Here is a 15630-nt window from a genome sequence, read left to right on the forward strand (position 1 = left end):
CCAACCTAAGGAGTTTTAACTTTAGTTGGTAGGCAACAAGGGTCACTAAAAGTTTCTACAAGGTCAGAACTATACTTCAGGAAAATTACTCTGACATTAAAGGGCCTAAACTAAGGTAATGAAAGGGCTAATGGTAGGAAAAGTAAAATGGAAGAGATGTTACAGAGACAGAATAATTTGGCCCGAGTGACTCAGGATATGGAGTTCTAATAAAATGAATACCAGTCTACAGCTATGCTACCCTGAACAAGCCCAATGCCATCTGATTCGGAAGCTAAGCAGGGTGTTAGTACTTGGATGGGAGACCACCTAGGAAGACTAGGCGCTGCAGGCATAAAAAAAATTAAAAAAATAAAATAAAATAAAATAAAATAAAATAAAGTAAGGGATTGTAAGCTAACAAGGTCCTTGCAATCTGTGAGATCAACCAAGGGTTGCCTTGCCTAAAAAAAAAAAAAAAAAAAAAAAAAAGAGGACTAGAACTTTAGATGGGGAAAAGATATTAAAACATGCAGACTTTATCACTTGCATTAAAAAAATGAAATGAAGAAGAATGAAGACAATGTATACTTAAAATAGAACAGTCTTGGTGTTGACAAGTTTAGAGTAAAATTAAATGCTTTGATGCCATCCAATTATACAGAAATAAGACAATCTTATATAATATTAACAACATAATGTCTTTCTAATTTTTTTATAAAGTTTAATTTTAATTTTTAAAGTAAGATAAAAGGGGCATATAATTCTAAAAACATACAGTGTAAGTACAGTATAACAAGTTAAATTAATTCATTTTTGAGACAGAGATCGGAGTTTCAACATAAGCTCGGTACTTAAGAATCTGTATGTCTTTAGTCTCAACTTCCTGCATAAAAAGACGTAATTATAATGCTTCAGGATTGCTGTAACCATTAACTGAGGTAAAGCACTTACCACAAACCTAGAACAGAGTAAGCACTCAGTAAATAGTAACTAGTAGTGCCCTTCCTTGGTTAAGATTCCAAAAAATTAGCATCTGTACACAATTCCCTTTACCCAAGCCATTAGGCCCTAACCAAAGATAATCTGTAATTTAACAATTGGATATACCAGAGGAGTTCATTTGGTTTTTGGGGTGGGGGGGGGGGGTTGGGGTTTTTTTTTTTTTTTTTTTTTTTTTTTTTTTGGTTTTTCTTAATGAGATTCCTTTTACAGAAGTAATCCATGTCTACTCTGGGAAATAGATGGAAAAACATCTGACTTTTATATATAGCTCTGGCTCCACATCACTAAAATAAGGGGTCTGAACTATTTTAGAGGGCATAATTTGGGGATCAGCCAGCCAGATATTTGTTTGGTCTGCACAGTATTAAAACAAACAAACAAATGAAACCGTAGCCAACATGTAGAAACTGGGAGAGTTAATAATACATAAATACATTATTTCTGGTTTCTTTAATAATTGAAGATCTGGCAACATGATTCTGAATAAAAACTGCAGACAGGTACATCTTACTAAATCAAAACAATCTCCACCTGGATTTACTTCCTTATGCCTACTCGCTGCAGAGTGGAGTTTGCAACCCCTTAACTAGGTAATTTTGGTTCCCCACAGCTTTAAAATTCTGAGAGACAACACTTGAAATTTAAAAAATATATGGTGACAATTTCAAATGTTTCTGGATACTGCTACCTATTCCAATTTAATCTGATAAACACTACAAGAACTATAGATTTATATTCAATAAATTGTTCATCAAAAAACTATGAAAATATACTTTACCAAATATCACTATGCTTATGTTACAGCCCACATTTAACTGAGCACAATGTGCCAGGCAATGTATCAAGTCATTTAATCTTTTCATTACCACTTTGTAAGATTAGAAGAACTACTATTCCTAAAAGATAGCAGAGGAAGTTGAAGCTCATAGAAGTTAGGTAGTTACTAGAAAAGCAGCAGAATACCATGCTCTTGACATGCTACATTATCAATTAACATCAATCAATTTATTATATTATACCTAACATAATACTTTGTATAGGATAAAGAATTCTCACACAAGATAAGACCTCTCTCTTGTTCATTTATCCTTACAGTTTCCAATGGAGTAAGGAAGAAAACTGCTATAATCATACATGACCTTCCAAAGAGTCTCACCATACTCAGAGTATGTCAGATTGCCCCAGGTATATGATATAACCAAAAAAAAAAAAAAAAGGGGGGGGGGGATGGAGAGAGGTCTAAGAACTACTGAAGAGAAGTATGTTATGTAGCTGTGATTTCTCTCCTTGTTACCTTGAAAACACCACTGGAAAGTTATATATTTCTGATATTCAGGAAGAGAATGAGAAATGGTACTAATAGGCATATGGTGACTGCTGGACTATCTACTAAGTAGAATTTTCCAATGCACAAATTAATGGGATCAGATAACTGAACTGTCGAGCATTTTTTCTCACTTCCAAGAAATGGTAATTTACAATCTGAGACTCTATAATCCCACATAAGTGGTAATCTTAAAAAATCAAAATGTTATATAATTCCTATCAGAAATCTGTTCCTAAGAACAAGCATTATGCTATTAATCTGGAAGTTTAAGAAATAGGGAATAATAAAGTTTCACCAACACTGCACTCCTACATGTCCTAAATGAGGTACTGTGTAACCATCAAGGTACCTAAAAACAAGATCATACCACTGAGCAAGCACCTGAGTGGACAAAAGACTACAGGAATCCAGCATAGTTTAGGTAGGTAGCCAAGACTCAGTGAGCAAAGAACTGATTTGTGGCTGTAAAACCTGAACAAATAAGTAAGATTCTTGACAAGGCATAAAGTCGAGGTTAAAATAAATTCTACAGCAACTTCTCAGCCTCGGTGGGAAGTCTACAGAACATAATTAGGGCTAGTTGTTTTACACAAGTTATATGCATAAACATTACCATAGTTATCTATATTGCCATCATATTAATCATCTTTGACTGAAGCTTAGCACAGAGGAAGAAGTTAGAAAACTACTGTACATGAAAAGGCAAGTTTCACAAGGTACTGCCAGGAAGTGTCCATGGGTTACAGAGAAACGTCACCAAGATGCAGGCAGGATCTTCCTGTGATTTGCCTTGCCTACTTCTGGTTTCAGTTTTGAACGTGTGCTGACCCCTAAGCTTCCTTCAGCCCCCTTCTCAAGTAGCAAACCAAATTCTGAAGAACATATAGTAGGAATCTCTCCTAGAATAGGCCAATGGTTCCTACAGCTACAAAATGCTTAGCAAAGCTCCTAAGGTGACCAGAGTCTTGTAAGGCAAGCAAATGAAAGGCCGAAAGCCAGGTGGTGGCAGAACTAAGGGCTACATGGACTAGTCATATATGGAATATGGCTGCTATTTCTAGTAATGGCATTCAGGGAGCCCAAATGGAACTCGTTATGATCTAGTTCTTTAAAAAAAAAAAAAAAAGCGGCACCTAGATATAAAGAAGTTGTACCCACACACATGCATGTATAGGTGTGTGTGTGTGTGTGTGTGTGTGTGTGTGTGTGTTTTCTAGGAGAACCATTCACAAGCACAGACAAACCCAAAGGAACATAGGCAGAGAAAAAGAGTAATTTTTTGTGAATTCTCAAAACAGTACTAAAGATATGGCATTTCAACATTCTAATTGTACTGAATATCCACTACATTAGACCATAACCAATTCAGGGATAATTATTAATTTCTTGACAACAGAAATGTACTCATCAGTCCTTTCCAATATACTATCTAATAGCAAATTGGTAGAGAAAAGGATATGGACTTTGGTTATTTAAAGACCTTCTGAAAACCTGGCTCGCCCCTTTTATAACCTGAACTAATGCATTTTCTGTCTGCTTCTTCTTCACTAAAAGAGGAATAATAACAATCTTCTTCATGAAACTGTATTAAATGAAACACTTTGCAAAGTAGCCTACACAGTAACTAGAAATGCATATTATTAGTTCACTTCTCCCATCCTAAGAATATTTTTTACAAAATAAAACTGCCCAAATTTGAAACTAAGAGGTTCTACATCACTCATACAAATGTTATTTCAAAGGATCAAAATTATTCTTTTTACTACATTCCTCTGAAACAAAAATTTGTATTTTTTTAAAGTCAACTTTTTGAACACAAACAATGAAACCATGCAAAATATGGAAAATAAAAAGTTACCCAAACACTTGACAGAAAAGTTGACTTTATTTCTATGTGCACTTAAAATGTTACCAAGCCTAACATTTGGTTACTCTTATTTTTGCAGATAAGATAGTCTTCAACAGCAGAGCAAGAGAGGCTCTCACAGGTTAAGATTAACACTGTATCTAATCCATTTATAAATATGGTCTTTTTAAATAGCTAATACATAAATATATTCTGTAGAAAATTAAACCATTACAAGTAAGGTGAATTCTCTTTGCTCACCACTGAGGAAACTGATGCTGCACATCTTTTCAAATCTTTCCGTCCATTTTCCCATATATATGTAGAAAAGATAAAGCACATGATACTATATGTGTGTGTGTGTATGTATATGTGTATGTATATCCCTCTAACAATTTTTTTAACTCAACAATACATGTATATCCCTCTAACAATGTTTTTTTTTTTACATCTTGAAGTTCTATTCTTTCAAATTATAGATACATCTCATTCTTAGCTACTATAGAATATGTATATGAATATATTATTTAGCCATTTTACTACTGATGGACATTTAATTGTTTTGTTTTACCAACAAGGCAACATTAAACTCTTTGTATATGCCTTTTCTGCAAATGTACAAGTGTTTCTATAGGATATGTATAAGTAGAAATGTATAGGGTATATACATCTAAATATTTAACACATACTGCCAAAATGCTCTCTAACATTCCTTTACCAATTTAAACTCAGTAACAGTGAGGTAAGTAACTTTTCCCTAAATCCTCACCAAATACCGAAATTAACAAGCTTTTCTGTTTTCACAAACTGATGATTTTTTAAAATCTGTATTTCCCTTATTAGTTTTTGTTAAATCTTACCAGTATTTTCCTATGTTTACTGGACTTTTGCATTTCCTTTTCTGTGAAATACTTATTCATATCCTTTATTTTTATATATTTGTATGTACTTTTTATACATTCTGGACAATAACAAATAGAGAGGCAGTAGAGTATAGTAGGTTGAGTAACAAGATAGACTCTAGAGCTAGTCTGCCCAATTTGAATGACAGCTCCACCACTCTCTAGCTGTCTAATTTTAGTCAAGTTACTTAGTTTAGCTATCTTGTGCCTCAGTTTCCTCATCTGTAAAATGTAGATAACTGTACTTATAGTTATTGTTAAGATTAAATTAATATGCTTAAAGTGTTTAAAAACAGTATCTGGCACAGAATAAGTGTTATATGAATGTTTTCTTTTTGTCTTAGGATTTGCTGCAAATTTCTTCTCCCAAACTATTGTTTGTCTTTTAACCCTTGCTTACTTTTCCTCAAACAGTTATTTCTCTAGCTCTACGCTAATATCAGAAATTACCTAAGTAGATGAGATCAACAACTGACTGCCCTCACTGGATCTCACAATCAACTTCTCAAGAATAAACATAGGAATCTGCCAAAGAATCTGAAGTTTTAAAAATCTTTTCACTAAAAATATAGCTAACTTCCTTATTGCATAAAGCATAACCACAAATCAGTAAGAAGACTTATAATCCAGTAGAATGGACAAATGAAATAGACAACTTCACAAAATAAAAAATAAAGTAAAAACAGCTCTTAAAATATGGGGATACCCTTGACCTCTTTCAGAAGAAGCATAAATTAAAACTGTAAATGTTTCTTTTCATCTGACAGACCAGTAAAGATCAAGACGTTTTAAAATATACACAGTGTGGGTGTAAAGAAATAGGCATTCATATATTGCTGGTAGGAGCAACTGTTTATATGAAAAACGATTTGGCATCATCTTTTCAAAATAGGAATGCACATACTATTCATCAACTTAACATCTAGGAATTCAGCCTACTGACAGACATATGCACTCATATCAAAAATGACATACCTACAAGGTTATTTATTGCAGTTAATGTGTGTAATGGCAAAGAACAGAAACAATCTAAATGAACATCGATAGGGAATTAGTTAAATAAACTGTGGTATATCCAGGTGATGAAATATTATGCAGCTGGTAAAAATGAGGCAGCTCCCCATGCATATGGATTTTAAAATTTTCGAACTACTGTTAAGTATAAAAATCAAGATGCAATGTGTATATTTTGTTATTATTTACATGCTGATGAGAGAAATTAATACTTATACATTTATGTTTGTAAATAAATAATCTCTGTAAGGATATACAAAAAACTGGTAATGCTTGCTTCTAAAGAGGGAATGGGTAGGAGACAACAGAAGAAAACTTACTTTTCAATGGATATCCTTCTGTATCTTTTGAATTTCATACCAGGTATTGATACTACCTAATCAAATAAATAAATTTTTTTAAAAAATCAAATAAATTAAAATCTCCCTGTGATCACCAAACTTTGATTGGTTCCCTTTAAGTGGTCAGGCACAGCAAGTTGTTGTCACTCAGGTAGTTTGTGATCAGTCTGTTCAACTGTCAGAAGAAGCCCACCATCCTAACTGCCCATTATTACTCTCTATTGGATGTTTTAAACCTACAGATGTCCAGGACCACCCGAGAGATTCTGATTCAGTAGGTCTTAAGTAGAGCCTAGATCAGAACTTTTTTAAGTTCAGAGGAGATTTTTTAAGTTCACAGGCGACAAATGATGGGCAGTCAGGACTGAAAACAGCTGAGTTAGAGAATGACACAAACAGGGAAGCATCTGGGCTCAATCTCCACTTAGGTCACAGCCATAGTCTCATCACTATGTCTAACAACTTCACAAAGTTCTTAAAAAGGAATAGATGAAATTGTGTAGATGATACAATGAAAATCAATTACTACTGGATATGTCACTAGATAGGCAGTATAATCTTCCTATATTAAATGAAGTAAATTTTCACCATTATTATTAATGAATTCATCCTACAGAGCATTTTAGAAAGAACTTTGATAGTACTCATGGACTACTGCCCAACAGGCCATTAACTATGTGACACTTGGCTCTCTGAGTGTCAACTTCATTTGTAAAATGAGGGGACAGAACAAGGTATGTTCTCTACCTTCCAGCTCTAAACGTCTATAATTCTCTACTAGTACAGGTATCTAAAAACAACTATTGCTTAGCATACATTTTTGGATAAACTAGTAAGGAACTTTTTCAGCCCATTCACACTTTAGGCCCAATTAGCAATTAGTGTCCTATCACTCAAATATGTATTATGTATTGCTGAATAAATTAATAAGCACGGGAAAAGTTTTTTTTAGGAGTCACTCTATATAATAAATCTTAGATATATATTTTTTAAATAATGCACCTTATGCACAATAGGTATACTAAATATATTTAAGCATTAAAATTAAAGCATCTGATAATACTGTATTAAACTGAATAAAATTTAAAAGCAATAATCAAAGATAGTGCCAGAAGGGATGTTAAAGACCACACTACATCTCTCATTTTACAAGTAAGAAAATGGAGCTCAGCAATGTTAAAGAATTTTTCCAAAGTCATTCTGTCACTAATGACATTCTTAGAACCAAGCTCTTAGTAACAAAGTTGTTAATTATTATTCACTGATGTTTGCATGTGTATTGGTATAACCTTATAAGGTATATTATTTTAGCTAGAGATTTTTGGTGACTAAACTAACATACAAAACTGAAGATATATAATAGGCATTTATTAGTATAGATTAAAAAAATTCTTAATTTACATTAACCAATGACTATACAACAAAATTGTTGGCAGCTCTCAAAAGCACAGAACTTCAATAGATAAGACATGTAATCTCGTCTTATTGTCAAATAACTTCATAAAGCACATTAACAAAGGAATAGGATTAGCATCTATGATTAAAGGATAAAACGATAGTTTTATTTCAGTCACATTAGTTCCACAGTCTATTAGAGTCTACTCAAAGAATTCCAAATTAAAAAAAAAAAAAAACTTTGAACTCATTGAGGTTTACCTCCTGTCTTCCTCAGAGCAAATGATTAGCAGACTGCTCCGTGAACTTTTACAAAGAACCCTTTTCTCTCATTTCTACCCAATCTGAAAGATGGATTCTTCCTCCATCCTAAATAACTCATCATTTCATTTCAAATTTCTAATAATGAATTCTTAGCATGAACAAACCCTTTCTAAATCTTCCCCTCTATTATAATTTATCAAATAACTTATTTCAAATATCTGACAATAATGAATTCTTAGCATGAATAAACTCTTTAATCTCTCCCTCTCAATTCTATTGCATGGTCAATAAAATGTGTTGATTCATACTTTCTTACCAAAAAATCCAAACGTGCCATAACAAATAAAAACACTTAAAGTGTAAGGTGTGATTATGAGATTTTTCTTTTCCAGGATAAAGACCAATTAGTAACAATATTCACAGAATACAGACAGTCAGGTAACAAATTCAAATCCCCTAATAATAAGCAATCAAAGCATTTAGAAAAATTTAATCTTTTTCCTAATGAGGCAACTTTGGCAACAGTTCAAACCTAATCTCAGTTGGCACTGTGATTTTGAAAGGGATGAACTTCCTGCCACATAGTCTTCTCTTAATAATACCACCTTTTTCTAGTTTGTTTAGCTGTAGTTTTATAAAACTTTCATATATTGTATCTGAAACCCTTCTCAGGATAACATAGTGAGAGGTACAGTATTTCTAAAGGCCTATTCTGTTCTAGGTACCGTGCTGATACTGAGATAGTTAAAAAAAAAAAAAAATGAACAAGAATGAGTTCTACCTTGGAAGAGCTCAGTCTAATAGGGAAAATAAAATTTTAAAAAAGATTGTTATGACATTTACTATATAAAAAGGAAATGGACAAGGAATTGTGATTTCTTGGCAGTACAAAGGCATAACATCTCTCCAGGAATGGGGGTACTGGTTCCCCAAACAAGGCTTCGGTCAAGAGATCACATAGGGCAGGCTTTTGAAGGATAAATACAAGTTCACTGACAGAGAGAGTAGAAGAAAGCAGAAAGATACTCCCAGGCAGAGGAAACAACACGCACATGATGAAGCATCATTCCCATTTTAAAGATGAGGAATATAGGCTCAGAGGTAAGTGAGCTTCCTAAAGTTGTCCCATGAATAATAATGAACAATGGCTGAAACAGTACACAAGTCTTCTGATTTGAATCAGCTTTGCACACCAGGAAATGCCAGCACACGCTGGACAAGAACATCAAATAAAGATTAGTTTTTATCTCCTACTCTACTCCTTCCTAAGAAATGGTCCATGTCTGACCCAGCTCCTGGGGGAGGGGGAGAAATTATCAGAGAAGAGGATTTATTTAATCCTCATATCATTCCAGTGGGACAGATGTTTTTACTATCCCTGTTTACACATGAGAATACAGAGGTACACAAAAGTTAACAAAAGTTGAAAATTAAGTGAAGATTCAAACCTAGGTGACTAACCTGACGGAGCATCTAAACTCAAGCATACCGCACAGATCTTACTGTGCCAAATTCGTCTTCTGAAGATATCAGGAAGGCCAAATAAGTTCTGGGACACATCATGGTCCCAGACCTTGACTGTTTCAGATATCTCAATATTCACACAAATCCTCAGATTTGACTCCTTTATCAATCTGGTCTCCCTTGAACAGGTAAATCCATGTATGAGGTGGTAGGGGCTATTTCAGCAACATTTCAAAATCTGATTTACTTGGACAAGAACAAACCTAACAAAAAGCAGTAAACAAAAAGGAGGACATCACAAAATAACAGCGTGAAACCTGAAAGTATAAAGAAGAAAGCCCCAATGCCCTCCTTTTGCTTCTGTGTGCATTTTTGTGGGGGCAGTGCCATCCAAAACTGTTTCAGCTGTGCTAGCATTCAGACCAAGAATGGCATCTGAAGTAACCTTATTTTCTTTATCAATGGTTCATATGACAAGTGTAGGACATCCAACAACTAAACCTGTCTCTTGAATATTAAGGAAGCAGATCATTTGGAAGTTCCATGGTTCCCAAGGGCACTTGAATGACCTCAGGAAATTGGAGATCAGCATGCAATACAAAATAATTGTCAGCAACACTGGCTTTGCTAATGTCAGTTGATTGTGTGAAACTGATGACAAAATGGTTTTTTAATCTGTCGACCTGGTCTTTCACCCTGTGAAATATATGGAAATAAATACTGGAATGAAACCCCTAAATAAGGTTGTGGACTATTATTTCTAAAACTTTATATATAAATCAACCCGTTATCATTTTTTTGCTTGTATGATTTAGAGTTGAAGGGTCCTATCCAAGTCTAGGAAAAAAGATGTTTCCTTTCAGGCTCCTGTTAAGCTCTATGGATCTCTAATTCTCCAGATCTGAGACTCAATCAGCAGTTTGGAATCTGCCAGCACATCTCCAAGCTAGTGGCACTATCAGGCTTTCCTCCAAGGTATCCCAGTATGGTGAAAAGGAAAGCTGACATGATTACCCCAAACCCCACCTACTTAATATCTTCAGAATGACCATCATCCCATTTCTGTGACTTTAGCACCTGCTAATGACTCTTCCAGCCTCCCAGCCCCCACTCTGTAAAACCCACATGTCAGTTTCAGGGAAACAGAAAACAGCATCTCTTCACAAGGTTCTGAAGGTCAACCAGCTTTGGATTACACCAGCTAAAAGGAGAAGGCAAAGGGAGAGGAAGGTGCAGAGAAGTTTTATATATACATATCCTAATTCATTTTCTCTATGAAGCAGACACTCCATGATCTGAGCTATAGCTGAGCAATTCGAAAGAGCAAGAAAATGAGATAACAGATGTACTACTACTATAGTTAAAGCAGTACAATTCCCAGCAACTGGAGAATCAATCAAGTCTGGGTTGGGGGGTTGCTCTAAGCCATGGAAACAAAGCTGTGTTTTTTTGTTGGCCCAAGTTTCACTCACAGTGACATCTCTTACTGTATCTCTGCCATGAAACAGGTGAAAGTGCAGGGCAGTTAAGTCCTTCTGGAAGCTGCCCAACCCCAACTCTCAATTCCAAGACGTGTAAATGTAGTTCCATAGTATAACCAGTAGCTATGTAAATCAGTGAGGCTCCAATAACAGTGCATAACATTAAGTGACACTAAAATGTAAAGTGGTAAAAAATAAGAAAATTAGATCAAGGAGGACACTCTAGGCCACTTATAGTTTTCCCAAATATTAAATTAGATGTAAATATTAAGTATAAAACTTAATCTGAATTTTGAAAAGGTTTTAATACCTTAGAAAATAGCTTCAATGTTGGGAATTTAGATATAGAGACGATCTACTTCTCTGGTGTCTTTTTTACAGGTTTTTACAATGGTACTTTTTAAAGAGACCCAGGACTACTTCCGGGAATAAAAAGGTGAAAAAAATGTAACAAGCCTGCTTCTGAGGTGTAATGAAATCTCAAATACCTGAAAGGGGGAGCGACTTGAAAAGAGAAAAGTGAGAGAATCCAAAATCAATTAAAAATATCACTATTCAGGAAGAGGAAAATTTTACATTCTGTGTAAAAAAAGAGCACTGTTAGCCATTTTAATGCAATTCTATTTTCTTTAATGAAAAGTACTCTTCATAACTTCAGGTTATTTATACATGAAACATGAAGCACGTTTCCAGTGTGAGAATAGCGAATAGACAAACCTAAATTTTTGACTGAGGCAAAAATAAGTTTTGATGTAACTCAAAAATAGCAAAAAATAAAAATAGTTTCCTCTGAATAAATTACTGTGAAAAAATTGGCAGTCTTACCCCAAAGGGTCTCTTTTTTTCCAAAATAAGTGTCCAAATGACTGAACTCAAACGGTCTGTCTACAGTAACAAAGCCTCTCAAAAAAAAATTTGTATTAAGTCAACTAGTATGGCTCACTCACAAAAGTAACAATTAAATGCTTGAGAAGGAAATGAATTAAGTGGGTTAAGTGCTAGATGGATGGTTGTGTTTTGAGACCTGCTCACAGGAAGCCACTACATCCTGCCTGAATTCACTGTCAGTCACGCTGTCTCTCTCGATTCAAGTCCCCGCCGTAGCGAGTTGGGGCGAATACAGGTGTCCGGCCCGAGTCCCTCCCTAACGCCCCATGCGACCGCCAGTCGAGTCCCACGCCGGCCTGTTTCCTGCAGGTCAGGGCGCCTTTTTCAACCTCGGGAAGGCTCGTGAGCCCAAGATACACGCGGCCCCCTCCCCTCGGGCCAGCCCCACTTCCCCGCCCTCCTCCTCCCCCTCCGGCCGCGCCTCCCTCTAATTACCGCTCTGCTCCCACCTCGGGGCCGCTCCCCGGCGCCCGCGGCCGCCCGGAGGCCTGCACCGGAGAGCGGCCGGAAGCGCCTCACGCCCCCGGCCCGCGCCCCCGGCTGGGGCGTCCCCGCGCGCCGGCCGCGCCCCCGAACCGAGCCCCTCGCGCCGGCGCTGCCCAGGCGCCCTCCGCCCCGGCCAATTCCTGGCTCTGCGCTCCCTCGGGTCAGGGGCAGCCCCAGCCCACGCCGTCCCGTCCAGGCGCCGCCTCCCCCAACACACCCCCGGGCCAGCCTCGCCCGCACCGCCCGCCGCGCGAGCCGAGCCGGCCCCGGCCCCCGCCCGGGCTGCGGCTCAGCCCCGCAATCCCAGCCTGGCGCCGCGCCGCCGCCCCCGCGCGCCCGCCGTCCCCTCAGCCCCGCGGCCGCCGCCGCCGCCGGTGGCCCCCGCTTACAGATCTTGCCCCGCAGGCTCTGCAGCACTCGGACCTCGCGACTGTCCTCGTCCGCAGCCTCGAGGTCTGCCGTCGCAGTCGCCACCGGCGCCTCGGAAGAAGCCGCCCCAGCAGCAGGCGCCGCCGCCGCCATGGTGCCGCCCGGCCCGTGCCGCAGCCCCGCCGCCTGCGTAGCCGGGCGAGGCGGAGCCCCGCGGCCGCCTAGGCGAGGGCAGCCGCGGCTGGCCCCGCCCCCGGCTCGGCCGCGCTCGCCCCGCCCCGCCGCGGCCCCGCCCCGCCCCGCCCGGACGCCCGCCGCCCACGCGCGACCCCGACTCCGGGCTCTCTTCGCTTTCCCCGGGTAAAAGCCCGGGCGCTAGCCAGGTATGGCTGCCAGTTGTGGCTCTGAGTAGCCTTGACACCCCACTTCGAGAAAACGCCGGCCCTCTGGAGATCCCCAAATCCTCCTGGGAATTAGGCTCCCCGCAAGAGCGGACTTTCACATCTCCTAACGCTCAAGAAAACGCCCTGTGGAATCGAATGGAATTTGACAGTTGAGTGGACCTCAAAACTCCCTCATTCAAAAGGAGCCAAGAGGTTTAATATTCCCCAATAACATACATATCTCTCTCCCCTCCCCCTACTCCCAGCTCCCAAGACACACGCCCCACACAAATCCTTACTTTCAGGTAAGAGCAAAAGCTGGTTCACAACAGGACCATAGTCCTCAATTACAACACGAGCGCAGTGCCTGACACCCTCCCACAGAGAAATTCTGAAGCCTTTACCACCACTGTGTATTCGGGAAACAAAGAGCAAAGATGGATTGGGTCTCCCCGCCCCGCCCCCATTAGTGAGCTTAAAAGTTTATTGATTCTAAGAAATCCGTCAATCTTTCACAAGTTGTTAGCCGTATTTCAAGAAAGCTCTTTACAGTGAGTAAACTGCATGAATAATACCCTGGTATGTGATGAGGGAGATGATTTCCTGGTCTTGAGGTTGTTCACTACACTGCCCTAAGAAGGAAGAAACTGTGACTTAATAGGGCAGGGTAGTTGTTTTCCAGGGCAACAATAGGAATCAGTCAGTCTGTCAATATTTTTTGAGGGTCAGAGACTACACAATGGTCAAGGAGAAAAGAGCCCCAGCACTCCAGCAGCTCAGTCTATGGGGAGACACAGAAAAGGACAGAGGGACTGGGAGATTAAAAACTAAGATTAGGAAACTGGGGAGTCAGGGAAGGCCTTTCTGAGAAATGCACTGAAGGCTGAACTGAAGACAAACCAGGAGAGGCAGAAGTGTGCCAAGGAGTGAAAGCCACTTGTGCAAAGGCTGGACAGCCAGAGAAAGAAAATAACCGTAGTTTGTGTCTGTTGCTGAGGAGTGACACTTCCAGTTCTGAGTGAATTGCGGGTGATCTCTACCTGAATTTTACACACGTTGGAGAAAGTGAACCTACTTCTTCTTATGTGGATGTTTTGCTGTCATTTCAAACAATAACTGCAAAATTGATTTTTTAAATCTTCCTTTCAAATCTGAGTTCACAGCTATATTCTGTTATCTGGGCTAAAAACTTTGACTTTAAAAATTCCTCATCGCCATACTGTTTTGAGTTGCCACATCCTTCTGACTCTGCTGAAATTTTTTCTCTCCTTTCCTTCCTTTCCAGCCAGTCATTGTCCTTGTTAAAAATCATCCTCATTTGAATAGTTTCAACAGGTCATAGTTTTTGTTTGTTTGTTTTTTAAAAGACATGAACCAAAGTCTACCACTTTTACATGTATAACATTTGGGCAAGTTACTAAACCTTTCTGAACCTGTGTTTTAACAGTAAAATGGGAATGCTATACTTATTCTTCCTTCTTCAAAAGGTTATTATCAGGATTAAATAATTATTGAAAGTATGTGTGTGAAGTATCTAGTGGAATGCTGGGCATGTAGTAGGATTAACTCAGTAAATGTGGCCTCATGCTCTTGACTGGAACGTTTATAATAGGTCTCCCATCCCTCTCATTCCTCCTACACACCACTTAAATTAATCTTCCTAAAGCAAAAATTGTAGTTCGTCACTTGGCTGCTCAAAAAAACATCAATGGCTTCATTCATCCCTTCAGCCAGCGAGCAAGCTACGCTATAGGTCATGAGGAGTTCTAGAAATGACAAAAGAATACAATTCAAATTCCTCAGGCAAGTGTTCAGTGTTGGGACTGGACCCAGCTTACCTAACTCTTATCTCTGGCCACGATGAGCCACTTTTCCCAACAGTCTGATTCTGTTAGGAGTGACTTTCTTTCTGCCTGGCCAAATGCTGCCTCATGCATCCACCTCTTTCTCCTTTCATGGACAGAGATTCTTTTATCTTTCTTTTTTTCTTCTTCCTTTCTTTTTTTTTTCTTTTTTTGACAGAGGTTCTAATTTGTACCTTTTTGTGGCATCAATTACTTTCTACATGGTATTATGTATCTGTATACTTTTTAAAAATCTCTTCTAGATTCATGTTTTTAACTCCCTCAATGAATATCTGTTGAATGAATGGATTGAATCATATTAGCTCACTTACTTCCTCTACCTTGCAGACTTGAAGTTTTCCTGTTTTGAAAATTCTGATTTGTATTAATTATTCATTTATCATATCTGTCCAAATGGTTAAAATAGGAATGGGAGACTTTAATAGCATCCTATAATTTAAAATTAAAAGCTGGTTTTTAAAACCGTGTTCTCATCCTTAAAATATCAATATTTGTACCAGATTCTCCTAAGTTCCCTTCTTTTTCACTAACAATCCTAATTCCATAACACTATTACTAAATCGTTACTAAAGGTATGAAAACAATTTTACGTGAAGTGACACTCCACTTTTATTTCTCCCA

The 15630-nt window shown here is 38.3% G+C and overlaps 1 protein-coding gene across 4 annotated transcripts in view; it reads right to left on the reverse strand.

The window, feature by feature from the left end:
• RASA2 (RAS p21 protein activator 2) overlaps nucleotides 1–12943 on the reverse strand; it is a 95728-nt gene extending 82785 nt beyond the window's left edge. For 3 of the 4 annotated variants that reach the window (XM_016141882.2, XM_016141880.2, XM_016141879.2), the window contains exon 1: nucleotides 12782–12939. In XM_016141882.2, coding sequence (XP_015997368.1) covers nucleotides 12782–12914 — 133 coding nt within the window. In that variant the 5' untranslated portion in view covers nucleotides 12915–12939. Of the gene's footprint in view, nucleotides 1–12781 lie in introns of all 4 variants that reach the window. The other variant, XM_016141881.2, reaches the window with a different exon arrangement.
• Nucleotides 12944–15630: the final 2687 nt, after the last annotated feature.

This window comes from Rousettus aegyptiacus, unplaced genomic scaffold (genome assembly GCF_014176215.1).
Source record: "Rousettus aegyptiacus isolate mRouAeg1 unplaced genomic scaffold, mRouAeg1.p scaffold_m13_p_4, whole genome shotgun sequence".
Lineage (NCBI taxonomy): Eukaryota > Metazoa > Chordata > Mammalia > Chiroptera > Pteropodidae > Rousettus > Rousettus aegyptiacus.